This window comes from Brachyhypopomus gauderio, chromosome 9, assembly GCF_052324685.1.
Source record: "Brachyhypopomus gauderio isolate BG-103 chromosome 9, BGAUD_0.2, whole genome shotgun sequence".
Taxonomy (NCBI): Eukaryota; Metazoa; Chordata; class Actinopteri; order Gymnotiformes; family Hypopomidae; genus Brachyhypopomus; species Brachyhypopomus gauderio.
The window spans coordinates 21,543,059-21,557,181 of record NC_135219.1 but is presented as its reverse complement, the minus strand read 5'-3'; the positions used below and the strand labels follow the sequence as shown (position 1 = coordinate 21,557,181).

The 14,123-nt window shown below is 40.4% G+C and overlaps 2 protein-coding genes across 2 annotated transcripts; both read right to left on the bottom strand.

Annotated features, from left to right (window-relative positions):
* Positions 1–177: 177 nt before the first annotated feature.
* On the bottom strand, positions 178–5,255 carry btbd9 (BTB (POZ) domain containing 9). The gene is made up of 11 exons (XM_077017899.1): positions 5,044–5,255; positions 4,694–4,901; positions 4,181–4,544; positions 3,651–3,918; positions 3,175–3,394; positions 2,966–3,085; positions 2,645–2,754; positions 2,201–2,390; positions 1,732–1,839; positions 1,566–1,644; positions 178–1,463 (listed from the first exon to the last, which is right to left on the bottom strand). Exons 2-11 carry the CDS (start codon positions 4,879–4,881, stop codon positions 1,266–1,268), a joined length of 1,845 nt encoding a protein of 614 aa, XP_076874014.1. The 5' UTR covers positions 4,882–4,901; positions 5,044–5,255; the 3' UTR covers positions 178–1,265.
* Positions 5,256–5,876: 621 nt separating this feature from the next.
* On the bottom strand, positions 5,877–7,942 carry LOC143522550 (lactoylglutathione lyase-like). Its single transcript, XM_077016250.1, has 6 exons — positions 7,668–7,942; positions 7,439–7,521; positions 7,198–7,338; positions 7,001–7,068; positions 6,778–6,867; positions 5,877–6,545 (listed from the first exon to the last, which is right to left on the bottom strand). The coding sequence occupies exons 1-6, from the start codon at positions 7,731–7,733 to the stop codon at positions 6,439–6,441; spliced, it is 555 nt and encodes a 184-aa protein (XP_076872365.1). The 5' UTR covers positions 7,734–7,942; the 3' UTR covers positions 5,877–6,438.
* Between the last annotated feature and the right edge of the window lie 6,181 nt (positions 7,943–14,123).

The following is a 14,123-nucleotide window of genomic DNA, read 5'->3' as shown; positions in this document are numbered from 1 at the left end:
AACTTGGAAAATGGTAATCAAATTTCGTTTAGTTCCCCTACAAGCGATAATACCATCTTCCACATTAGTGTCCATAACGAGACGTGAAGCCTGTTTAAAGTGCGCCGGTCCGTTTGCAACACATTACAAAGTATTTATATCCAAGATGTACATTAACGCATAAGAGAGACAATACAATTCTGAAAAAAAAAATTTATTCAGATTGAGAGAAACATAAATGGAGATACACATGCACATTGAAAAACGAGGAATTAGTTCCAGACCTCTCGGAAATAAACATGCATCCTCTCCTACAAAACATTGAATGTGTCTTAAATACAAATGACATGATGGAGTGAAGGAACAGGGGAAGGGAGCAGAACTGTGCGCAAGAAACGGCTTAATATCAATCAACACGTTCAAACTTGGAAGACCCGTCTAGAGAAACACGGAGCATACACATATATTATTATTCTCAGTATGTTGCAGCACACTCAACCTTAAATGCACAGAGAGGCAGCTAACTCTTTACTAAACGATCCATACATTTGCCATTCACCCACTGAATGAAATTTTACGAGCACCAACCAGCGGTTGAGAAATCCATATAATCCAGATTTAAATTCAGATTTAAACACTAGTTAAGCCCACTTCACTTCCCAAAGTGCAAATGGATCTCGAAGAAAGTCAATCTTAGTATTATAAAGCAAATACTGAAATACTAGTAGAAACATCCACAATCCCACAACGTGTATATATGCAACAATCGATTTGAATAAATATAATATTTTAAGGGTTATAGAAATTTAGAAGAATTCACATACACAATATCTAAATAACAGTATTCTCTAATAAATAAGACCACAACGAAGAAGAACAGATTTTAAAAGCTGAAGGATTCAATAACTTCCTAATCAAAGTTTTGCTGACAATGTTACAACACAGAAATGCTTAAGGAATTTTTTCTTTTTATTTTTTGGGAGGGGGGTGGCTAGAACATCTCACCCAATACTGACTAAATAACCATTTAAATGCCGTAAGACTTGTCACAAGGCATTACCCAAGTACTATTCGACTGAGCATAAAGTTCTCGCTCCTTGGGGGGGGGGGACGATCACCTATAATTTAGAATTATTAGAGATGAACGTGAGCTGCTCTCGACAAGCTCTCTCATCACAGCATGTGCACTAGAGTGAAAAACATTAGCAGCATTTGACACATCCATGGCAACACAAAGCTCACAAGGTTATGCCAGGTTGTGCTCCATTTTCCTACGGAGTGTTCGCTCAGTGTTGTGCAGGTGAGGAGGAGGAAGACGACGAAGAGGAGGCATGGGAGGGGAGCAGACTGTGAGTGCGCGAGGGTCGTGGGGGTCGGGCCTGCTGGGAGGGGGGGCTTTGATCGGGCCAGGTGTTTCCTGGGCTTCCTTCTCTTACTTCAGTGTCCAGCTGAGCGGGACATTCAAAGTGCACACAGTGGAAAACCTGGGCAAACAAAGCAATGTCAGTCAAAGAGAAACATGTATATTAAATATATATATTTAAGAATATAATCTTAAATATAAAAGCCGACTGCCATTTTCTTACCTCGTTGGCAGTATTGTGCGTCCCCACTATACGAATGAAAGAGGCTGGCTGCTTGTCGAACTTCAGCGTCTGCCAGGACCTTTGCAGCAGGCAGCGTAGGGGGGACACAAGTTAAAGTCTGTCACAGCAATGTGAGGTAAGGGTGGGGGCAGCTGGAGACACTCACCTGCATGGCACCTTGGTACGGTCCACTACTCTAATCCAGTGCTGCTGATTGGTGGAGACCTCAATGTAGTAACTGTAGGAACGCTCATCACAGTCCCACAGCAGCAGGCTAAATGTACAATAAGGAAGCAGTGTTCAAAGCTTGACATATGCTATTATTTTTGATAATACATTAACAATAAAAAAGAAAGACAAAAATGAACTATGAACTTGAAAGGATTAATCACACACTCAACACCTCCAAATAGGTTTCCACACAGTTCTGGGTACTTTCTTGGGACTCCCATGGTACAGTGAGATATATTTATTCTACGAAGTTCTATTACCAGTCATTTACTTATAACACACACACACACACACACACACACACACACACACACACACACACACACACACACACACACACACACACACACACACACACACACACACACACACACACACACACACACACACACACACTCCTTTACCGCATCGAGCTCACAACATATGGCTGTGCGAGCTGGATGACTATGGCGCCGGAGCCCAGCTGGTGGCAGGTGTAGCCCGAGTCCCAGTCGTAGTTGCGGGTGTCCCCGTTCAGCAGTGCGTTCCTGCTGCGGCTCACCCCCTCCGTCACGCTGGCGCACGCAGAAATAGTGGCCACATTTTCACCGGGGACTGGACAGATGCACAGCATTGAAATCAGAAGGGTAATCTGCTGTTGGTTACCATGTTTCACTTGCTTTTAATTGTAGCTTTTGTTGTTTTCAATACTTTAAAATATAGGTATCTCAAAGCCTTGGCCAAATAGCAAAATGAGACTGATGTTCATTAGAAAGTGTCCAACAGAAATTTGATCTAATACTAAAGGAAATAACTTACTTTCAAGATTTTACTGTAATGTACTGCATGTTCCTTGTGATGTCCCTTACCTAGAAGACCATTCTCCAGTGTGAAGGGCCGCTGGGTGTACATACATTCAAAGGCCACAAGATGGAAGACCTTGTTTACGGTGTTGTGTGTCCCGACGATGCGCACATACCTGCAAACACATGTATTGCATTGAAGCAAGTCGGTGGCTTCCTTTGGGAGCAGAGCCCTCTAATTTATTATTAAACTATTATCATGGACCAAAGATGCATCTCCTTATATATCTCACGGCCTCATTATTAAGCTGCTAGAACTGTTTGGGTGGATGCTAGAACTGTTTGGGTGGATGCTGTGATGGAGTGATGGATGCCTTGATGGATGACCTGCACACTCGAGGAGGAAAGTGGAGATTCTGCCAGGAGCGGCAAAGGTACGTTGAGTGATCTACCACTCGAACCCAGTCCAGCTCATCCATAGACACCTCTATGTAATACGAGTATGACCTACAGAGAGAGAGAAGTAAAGATATTATACGACGAGAGTTTGTTCACCTGCAGTTGGAAGGTGGTGGTGGGGGGGGTTGGCGGCGTACCTGCTGTCACGATCCCACAACAGGATACGGATGTAGTTGATGATGAACGCCTGGCCAAGCTTCACCTGGATCCCCGCCCGCCCATCCTCTTCGATCGGGTGCCTGGAGAAACCGTGGTCCAGGTCGTAGTTCTGAGTGTCTCCGTCCAGCAACGCTGACTTCAGTTCCCCCTTCACCACCTGGGCACCGTACTTCATTGTGGCAATGTTCTCCTCAGGAACTACGCAAAGAGATGATGATTGAAGCTCAGTCAGAGTTTAAAAAATTTAAGAAGATTTTCATAAAATTTTGTTATGACAAATCCTAAAATGTGCCCATCACACAAAACAAGGAAAAATACACCAGATAACATTATGTTGCTTTTCCCCACAAAATATATAATGTAAAATATTTAATGCTGGAAGGAAAATTTCAAATGAGAGAACTTCACCGAAAGAAGTTATAGAGCTTATCAATAATGTTTCAGTGTAACTCACTGAGCATGCCACGGTAGTTCAAATCCATATCTCTGCTTTCGGAACGCATCTTGATGGCATCAAGGAGGTCATCAGGGCTGACCAGGCCCGAGGGCCGCACGACATTCAGCATCTCCGTCAGGGTCATGAGGGGCAGGCGCACTGATGACATCACTTCATGCGTGGCCTCTCCTTCTCCGTTCTGGCGACACCAGCGACACAAGGCCTGGAAGATCTCTTTCTCACTGGCTGCGAATGAATCCCGCCGGACCACCATCAGCAAGGCAGCCTAGAACCACACAGGAAATGAGAAATGCAGGAGGGTTCAGTAGAGTGAGCCACCCTTCCCTGGGCAAATCACATATATAAGTCAAAAGAGACACTAAACTGCAACTAACCTGAGTTAACTAATTCTGAGTTCCTGAGATTAAATCAAAAAGACTAAAAATCTACTGATCCAAAACACAGATGAAAGGGATAGTTCTTTCTTTATTAAACAATAAAAAAAACTTAGTTTAGCTGAAACCTTTATCTGACCGAGTCAGATTTACCTTTGAGAGTGTGAGGAAACCATCTGAAGCAAGGACCTCAGAGGCATGACGGTCCATGTACGCGCAGCAGGCACCACTGAGCGTGCTCAGAGAGTACAGCGTCGCCACATCGAACACCATACAGACGTTGTGAGTATTCAAAATGGTACGCAGGAAATCCGACGTGGAGTCTTCCAAAAGCTGAAGGCCATAGCGATGAGCCAGCCCTAGGAAGTCCAGCAGCACCTCCTCCCGGGTCGCGCTGAGGCTGACCCGCCCCGTGTAGAGATAATTGAGCAGCATAGAGAAGGCCTCTGCTCGCGTCTCCTCCAGACACACCTCGGCTTGTGGCTGGGACTCCTTCATGCCGCCATACAGCAGCGCTCTGCAGGAGACAAAAGTTCTACATTGAGCAAACAGTTATGATTAGGCAGTTTAGTCTAGTCACACACACACACACACACACACACACACACACACACACACACACACACACACACACTTCCTTCCAGCAACACAACTTCTTCATTTTACCTGAAATAGTGACATCGTGCTGCAAGAATCACACGATGTGCAGGAAAGCGCTTCTCCTCCACGACGAAGGTCACGTCACTGTACTCTTCACCTGGGATCAGCGCACCCAGCTGTTCTGACAGGAGATGAACATGGTCGATCTCCGACACGGAGCCCAGCGACCGTAAGGGGTGGCTATTACTGCTCATGACCGGTGGAGGGGTCACATCTGAAGAAGATTAAATTAAAAATCATTACAAATAGCCAGTGATGGTCAAGAAATCCATTTTATGCTCAGTAGCTCGTATTTAGTTAGACGAGAATAAACATTAACGTGTTAGCTAGCCAGCTAGCTAATTGATATAACCTACCAGTAGATGCAACCCTATCTCGGTTGGCGAGTACTTCCTTCTCTCGGGTGTCAAACTTGCCTTGACAAAAAACGTCCACCAGTTAAATTATAAACGCCTCAAACCCCCCAACAAAATAACTGTTTGGCAGAAGGGAAATCTCCTTCTGGCTATATCCTAGCTAGCTGTGACGAGATAAACAACACAGATGTTAAACGGGTCATAAACCGGATGTTGTTCTGCGTTCGCTGAGTTGCACTGTGTTTCATGTAGGACAGCGCCCCCTGGTGTTGGAGGCGTGCCTGAACAGGAGCCCTTAAACTTGTAATCGTGCTACAGTGCAATTAGGTATAGCAAGAATTCGATCAAATTAAACCTTGAGATGCTTATGAATTACAAAACCGTCATATAGTTGTATGCAGGGGCGAGGCTAGGGTATTTTTAGTGGTGCTAGAGCACCACCGTGAAGTTGCTTAGCACCCCCTGGCTCAACACATTTTTTAAATATTATATTATGCAAAAAACTTGCTCTGCACCTGCGCAATACTTTGGTATTGTGCCTCTGTGAGCACTGGGGGCTGGGCACCCCTAAAGACCAGATCCTAAAATCGCCCCTGGTTGTATGTTTTTATATGAAGTCTGTAATTAATGTATAAATAAATCATACATAATGCCTAACGTAGAAGCACTACCGAAAAAAGAACCACGAAAGTTTTCACGGTAATGTTATTTGCACCTGGCAAGACTATTACCTCAAAAGGTAAGAATTTTCTTGCATATGAATATACATTTCAAACACAAGGTAATAGAATTCTACAGGACACGCTCACACACAAAAAATCGACAATATCGAATCCAGTTGTCATTTTATTCTATTTTAAAACAGATATTGTATTTTTGTCTGGTGACAAAGGGTGAATGAAGCTTTTCTTTGCAGCAACATATAGCTATTTATGATAAGCACTGATTGTTGTAACATATTTATTTAGTTTTCAGTACACATCACAGTTATAATAAACAATGTTGGAACCATACTTTTAAACACCATCATTATAATATTAACAAGGTTTAGAACACCCCATTAACCCAATATATTGAAGTGTGACCTGAAGTGATTTGCATGGTATCAAATATAATGCACACTAGACTGTACATGAATTATGCACAACACACATGGCAAAATCCATACCGGCACATTACAGTATGTAAATCTACATTTGGCAACACATGAATGCATGTAACAAATTAGCAGCTTCTTAAGACTCTTTAATAGATAAAAATATGAGAGGTAATGTTAAGTATTGTATTGTAAGATCATTCAGTCAGTACTTCAGAGTTAAGCATGACTAAATAAATATTCAAGTGCACCACTAATGAGATTCTAGAGATACAGTGTAATATTTCTCTCCAAACAGTCTAGACTTTCTGAGTGTATGAGGACAGAGATACCATGTTGCTGGGACTGAAAATCTCAATCCAGTACCCATCTGGGTCTTTTATAAAGGCCTGCCCTTTTATGTAGCCTGTATAAGAAACAAACAAGCAAACAAAGTTGATTGTTGAGAACAGCAAAAAAGACTCATAAACGCAAAGTTTGGAACAATGCTTATAACTGATGATCATAATAATAATCCTGCATGTGGATAACATCTGAGCAATTGGAGGGAATCTGTCTGATGAATTAGAATTGAAAGTCTTAAAAAAAGAAATGCAAAAGAAATCAGTGCCATTTCAGAGTGTAAAATAAGGACATGCCTTCATCTGGTTTCTGCACAAATGTAACTCCCATTTCTTCAAAGACTTTGCAAGCGGCACATACATCAGGAACAGCAATGCCTATATGACCTAGAAATTATAAGGACACAAGCAAGTGGATCCATATAATGATACACGAGCCACTGTTAGCTGGAAGTACTTTGAACCTATATTTTATATATAAGAGTATGAAATACTCCCAAAGAAAATGTAGTACACTTACCAAAGCCTGTGGGATCTGAGTTACCATTATGATATGAGTAGCTTTCATCAGCTTCTGAGCCCCAGTTACTGTTTGAGAGTATGAGGAAAAGGTACCCTCAACTTAATGATAGTCTACTAATCTCTGCTAATCTCGGAGTCTGTTATGCAAGAATTTAAAACATGAGCATTTAGTGAATCAACATGCAGATAACATACTGAGTGAGTTCAATGGTGGCTCGTCTGGAAAACAACCAAGTCGTCTTTTCCTTTATGTCTTGAGGGATGTCTTTCTTATCCTCATAGCCCAGGTAATACAGCGTGAAGTGCATGGTTGGGAAATCCATTTTTTGCAGCAGTCTGTAATCATTCAGACAGAAACACTGCTTGTGAGTTGTATGCAACAAACAGGTACAGTCATTGGAAATATGTAGATTATGCAGTAAATACAGGAACTCACGTGAGACCCAAAACACCTGTGTAAAAGTTGAGTGATTTTACAGGGTCTTTCACTCTCATCATGGTCTGCTGCATCATATAATCCTAGATAAACAGATACATATAACTTAAATATACTGTTATATAGTAATTCCAGTTTACATCATACAAACAAAATAATCATGTATGTAATCTGAGATTATTTTTTAGCCTATAAACGATCGTTTCAAGACAACTCTTGGAAAACATACTTTAGTTATTGGATTTCCATTCTTGCAAGCCGTATTGATGTCTTCGTCAGTGAGCCCTTGATACATCGTTTTTTTAATGGAAAACGGTCGAGAAATGCTCTTCAGATGTTGTTAGACTTCGAGTCGAGCTGACAACCGGGCACACAGGACACTCCCCAAGTGTTTTAACTACCGGGTGGAGTAGAGCTGTAGACAATGAAGTTGTGCAACTTAACCCAAGTATTAAATCTAACATACTAGCAGGACTAACAGTTTGTTAGTCCGACTGCCACTGTTGTGTCATTTGACGGACATTTTAGTCAAGCCCGTTTATAGTTTATGACCATGAAAAGCGAGAGCGCATATTATCTTGCAAAACGAGCAGAATATGTTTATTTATAGATCTTTCTTTTTTTTGTTTCTTTCAGTAGAACTACTGTAACCTCTGCCATCTTTTAGAGTTTGGTTTCAGTGTTGTCCCATTTTTCTTGTGATAGGATACACGACCCTATCTACCCAAGGAGCAGGTTTGACTGAAGCTTGTTGAAAGGATAGTTGGGCGTGTTGGGAGTATCCCGACCGCTGGCCAAAGCTCTTACAAGGACATATTTAATTCTGAAAATCGCCATTCCCGCTTAACTGATTTAGTTAACATGTTACTAATAAGCCTCCAAGCGGGTTCCCATTGACAGTATTAGCCACCACGGCGAAACACCAACAGCGTTTTACGTCTCTTTCTGTAATTGACAGCATCTTGGACCAATAGGAGTAACCTTTAGTCACGCCCACTCTCCGATCTGCAGAGACCTTTATGGAGCAGGCGCTATTCAAGGCTTAATTTTGTGATCACAATCCCATTCTTTCCTTTAACGTTTATGTTCATCTGTTAACTTACTGTGTGAAGCTCAAATGAGCATACTCAAAATGTTAATGTGGTACAGGCATTAACGTTTCCATTTAAAACATTTTTACAGAAATGAAAACAGATCTTTTAAAGTGTTGACATGACATTGAAATTCCTGTAAAAGGCTACAACAGAAGCTATTAAAATAGTAACGTCTTATCTGAAATAGATTGGAGTGACCCCTGCTTTGACCTTCAGTTAATAATATATAAGTAATCATTAGGGTTCACACACACATAGTGTGGGAACCCTATTGTAATTGTTAGCGTTTTTCTTATTATTCTTCTTCCCATTTTGCTGTCTATAAATCATGCTGCAGCCTAAACCGTAAGGCCTAGACACACCAAACTTGCCAAACTTGTTCTCTAGGTCAAAAGGACCACACACACTTATAGGGACCCACATCGGCCTGATGGTGGCGCTATAGCACACTATGTGACTTTTTGGCCCATATCTCCCATACCATAAGTCATAGAAACAAAATTCCACTTCCTATGCATTCCTTGGCTCAATTCAATAGGACATTTCATATACAACTATGAAGCTCCGCCTACTTAGATTTTTTGCTAATTTGCATAATATGCAAAACCTACTTTTGCCTGCTACTCCTTGGTTTTTCATCTGATCACCACAATCTTGGTATCAAACTACTCAGAAGAATCTCATTATCAAAACTTATCGCCAACATTGTGACATTTCCATACAGCCTGGCTGTCACATGTCAATCAATAGCTCTGAGGCGTGGCCAAATTTACTTCAGCAGCTATATCTCAACAATGCTTTGACCAATCTTCATGCAAATTTATCAGTTGTTAGGGCACATGACTCGGAGGTCACAGGTCAAAGCTGGCCACGATTGTCCAATAGGGGGCGCTATAACATGGGAAAAACTGTTTCTCAGAAACCATTAGTCACATCAAGCCAAAACTTTACAGGCATCATCATGGGGTCAAGTGGTATCAAGACACACAATGATGACCTCATCACTCAAAAAACATGGCCGCCATAAGCCAATTAATTTTAATTTGAATTTATTGGCCATTTGACAGACTTACCATAGGTACATACACATGAAACTGACATGGTATGTTCATGTACACACCCTCTAAGACATACTCATGTTAGAAGGGAATTGCACCACTAGGTGGCGCTATACTAGAAATCCAGAATTTCTCCTACATATTTTCACTTATCAAGAAATGCTTGGACTCATATGATTGTATGCAGAATTCCTAGTAACTTTGTAATTACATGTGCTTTGCAAAAATGTACCACTTTTTCACTATCATCAAATATATATAACTTGTCATTTTCATACTAGTCCTAGCATTTTAACTCCATCACCTTAAATCACACCTTGTAATACTCAGCAGACTCTGAAATGCTAAGATTAGCGAGAAAATCCTACGTTTTTGACAAATTAATATTTTTCATATGCATCACAATGCTACCATCATAACACATCAAATTCCCAGTTCAATAACTACGCCATAGTATGTCTGATTGTTATGGAAATTGAAATCCACATTCACATGACCATTGTGGTGCGATGTGCCAATTTTGAGCCAAATCCGTCCACAAACAGCTCTACAGTGAATATTTTCATTTTCCATACTCAGCAGTGGAGGGAGAAGTAGAGACAGACGCACGCGCCTTTCTCACACACTCTGCCCCCCCCTCCTCCACTCCCCTCACACTCCCCCATGCTTCCAACACTTTACAACCCATGGGCTTTACCTCCCCCCCCTCTCTTTCACATGCACTTACAAAAACACAGGCCTCTGTAGCTTTCACACTGCCCTTGCCATACCTACCCATTTCTCTATGAGTAACCCAGATACAAACACACAAACTGACGTTTAGCTTCTGTTTTTGAAAACACACACTCTATCTCTCTCTCTCTCACACACGCACACACACACACACACCTACTTATAGGTTTAACATACACACTGCCCTAGCCATGTATACCCATTACTCTTTGACTAAAACACACACACACACACACACACACAGATATTTAACTTTTTTCTCCATACACATTCACACACAGGACTACAATTATGCTTCATATACACAGTTCTCTAGCCATTTCCAACACACTAACTGATGTTTAGCTTATTTTTGTCATCCAAAGACACACTAAGATAATCTCAGCAAGTGATTTAGATCTATTATCTGAATTGTTTTGCCATTACAATGTTTTGTGACCTTTTGGGCCTTGTTGACTCATAAGCCAGTTAAATGGACACTGATACTTCAGAGCACGCGACATGTATTCAAATCCAAGGTTAATTATTTACTCTAAACAATGCTCATATCCTATATGGCCCATGGGCCCCTGCATATCTTCTTGAGATTCAAGACAATTGACATTGGGTGACTTTATTTGCTTAATCTGATTAATGTCAGAACATACACTACCACAAACACACACACAAACACACACACACACACACACACACACACACACACACACTTCTACCTAAATGTATGTATAGTTTGTATGCATATTTATAGTATATGTATAGTATATGTCAGTCGTGCCAGCAATGTCAGTCGTATCAGTCATATCAGGCATGCCATGCCAGTCATGTCAGTCCAGTCATGTCAGTTATATCAGTCATGTCAGTCATGCCAGTCGTGTTCTGCCAGTCATGTAAGTCGTGTCATGCCAATCATTTCAGTCCAGTCATATCAGTCATGTCAGTCCACATTCATACTTTGAATACACGGACAGTCATGTTAGGCGTGCAAGGTGTGCAAGGAGTGAATTAACAAAGCATAGTCTCTGGCTCCCTCAATCTCTCTCTGTTGGTAATATACAGGCCCAATCATGTATAGACACAAGCAGGCCTTCCTATATTGTTCACATAGATGCAACCCTAGCCAGATGTGCTATTTCTGTGTCTCCTTTTCTGACACAAGCAGATGTCAGTCATGTCAGTCCAGTCATAAGTCATGTCGGTCATATCAGTCATGTCATTACAGTCATGCTAGTCATGTCACTCATTCCAGTCATGCCAGTTGTCAGTCATATCAGTCATGTTATTTTTGTTCATCATGCCAGTGAAGTCATTCCAGTCGTGCCAGTTATATCAGTTATGTCAGCATGTGATTTACTTCTGATCTGAATCATTTTGCCTATTTTTTGGACTTTTTTGCTTTTTCGTGTGTGAACCCGCAATTGCCGCTTGCGGCTATATTTATTATTGTTATTCTGAACTAATGAGTTTGAAAGCTTTACTTAATAGTGCAGATAAAAATGCAGAATCATTAAGATTTTTTTCACATTTTTCAACTTTTTCATTCTTTTGACATGTACAAAAAGTATATTATAGCCTATGATTAACCATTGTTTTCTTCTTTTAGATAAGTAAATAAAATGGAAATTCAAAGTCCAGCATGGAGCTCAATTACATATTTATGTATCACAGATAATAGTGATAGACTTACATAAAATTGTAAATAATGATTAACATAATTTTTGGTATTTCACAGTTGAAATGCTTAAATGGCATAGTACTTCATCTAACTTAATCTAGTACCACTTAAAATGGCTATTACAAGATGTGTTTATTATGTTTTTCAGCCTTTCTCAAGACAGCAATTGTTAATGACTAAGTCTTCTAAGATTTTCCTGTTTGCTGGCTGAGAATTTATTTTTGAGTATAAAGTGGGATTTAAAATATTTTTAAAAATTGTTTCTTGCAGGTTTATTGCAGTTATCAAAATGTATATGAATATTACAGTCTGCCTCATTTTAGACAGTGTTTTACCTGTAAATTCTCTCAATATGCAAGTGAGCACAGTATACCTGCTCAAGATTGCAGGCAAGACACACAACAAGAAAAGATAGGCTTTAATCTTGCTAATCCTTAATACCCATTGGCTCGTCTTCCTCCACTCTTAACACATGCAGTGTGCTCTAAGGGTCTGCTGCAGAACAAGTGGGTTGAATCTCCTGCTCAGATTGTCAAGACATTTCAGTTACCGAGGCTGGGTCTCTCCTAGAAAAGAGCATAGATGAGAGAGAGACCACGCAACACACAAGAAATCAGTGCTAAGATCATTTTTTTCAGTCTGCAATGCTGCAAAGTTGGAGTCAGAAACAGTGATTTCCCAGTTCATCAGATTTTCTGTTAAATCTCCAAACCCCAGAGCTGGAGCTGGTGACCGCTGATGTAGTGGGTGTTTTGTCATTATATAGGCCAGCTATTTGAACGGTAGAAAGTGGGTGTGGGTTTATTTTCGGATTACACAGAGCTTCACATGGGCTCTTAATGAGATTACATTCAGGGTGGTGTTTTGTCATTATGGTCTTGTGTGTCTAAGCATTCAGTTCACCAGTTAAAAAAAAAAACTGAGATTTTTTGTAAATGTCACAAGTCTTACATCAACACCCTATAACCTTGTAAAAATCTCATAGAGTATGCAAAGTGTCAGCTGTTTTTGAAAAAAAATTTCTTGAACTCTATATACCAATTTTTTCAAATGTTATTTTTAAGTTCACAGTGTTTGTTACAACTTTTTTCTTCAGGTCACTTTTAACATTTTGCATTATGCTAATTGATTCTCACATATATTTTTAGACTCTTTGAATGTTTCAGAAATTTGCTGTACATAAATTAGTCTGTTGTTACTGTTGAGGTATATCAGCTCTGTGGGGCTTTACCTGTTCTGAACAGGCAGTCATGCATTTTACAGCTGAATAGAATTGCTATCCACTTTTCCTAGAAGAACAATGTCTTGTTACTAGGTGATAACTGGATGATTTTTGTTACTTTAATGCAATATGTAAGTGTAAATGCTCACTTGTCCTGTTACCAAATATAATATTCATAAAAGAGGCCATTCATAAAACAGGTGTGCAGAGAACACCAAATGTAGATATGCGATATTCCACAATTTCCCCATGAATTTGAAATACACATTGATCATTCTAAGGACAATTATGCTAAGGATCTCTATACCCTGTTTGGCTCTCTCAGCGTGTGGCTGGGAGTTCACATCATGATTTGTATTTGGATTTCATTATTTCAAAAGGTCTCCACATGTCAGCCTCTGTTAAAGACGTAGCTTCGTCAGGTCATTTCTGTGTACTTGTGATTCATGGGCCACTCAACTCAAGACCCATTGTGAGTTTGAAAAAAGAGATATATAAATGATGGCACGGATACACATTGGGTGAGCAAAATGTGCATAGCCCCATACAAACCATCCAAATCTGGCAATGCTCTGCTGAACAGCTTTGAGTCAAACATTGTTGGTGTTATGGATGAGATTGCTCCAGTTAAAGCTAATGCCATTCCAGTCCAACAGAAAGCACTATGGAGAAAGGCCTCTGCAGTTCAGATTTTGAGAAAGATTGTAGGACGGCTGAATGTAGATGGCGTAAAACAAAACCTCAGATTGACAAAGAAATCTACGAAGTTACATTGCATGTTTTCAATATATTTAAGTGAAAACTAAAACAATCTTCTCCAACATTGGCGAATTTACAATCCATTACCAATCTAAAAGAGAATAAACAAAGCAGGAAAGCAGGTACATGGAGAATGCCAGTACATGTC

Bases quoted from the DNA above. Each gene is read 5' to 3' on its own strand.
- btbd9 (XM_077017899.1), bottom strand. From the start codon at position 4,881: ATGAGCAGTAATAGCCACCCCTTACGGTCGCTGGGCTCCGTGTCGGAG. The intron at 4,545-4,693 runs GTAAAATGAAGA...TGTCTCCTGCAG, and splicing joins GCACGATGTCACTATTTCAG to AGCGCTGCTGTATGGCGGCA. The intron at 1,464-1,565 runs GTAAGAAAATGG...TTGTTTGCCCAG, and splicing joins CGCACAATACTGCCAACGAG to GTTTTCCACTGTGTGCACTT.
- LOC143522550 (XM_077016250.1), bottom strand. From the start codon at position 7,733: ATGTATCAAGGGCTCACTGACGAAGACATCAATACGGCTTGCAAGAAT. The intron at 7,339-7,438 runs GTGAGTTCCTGT...GAATGATTACAG, and splicing joins ACAGGTGTTTTGGGTCTCAC to ACTGCTGCAAAAAATGGATT. The intron at 7,069-7,197 runs GTATGTTATCTG...ACTCTCAAACAG, and splicing joins GCCACCATTGAACTCACTCA to TAACTGGGGCTCAGAAGCTG.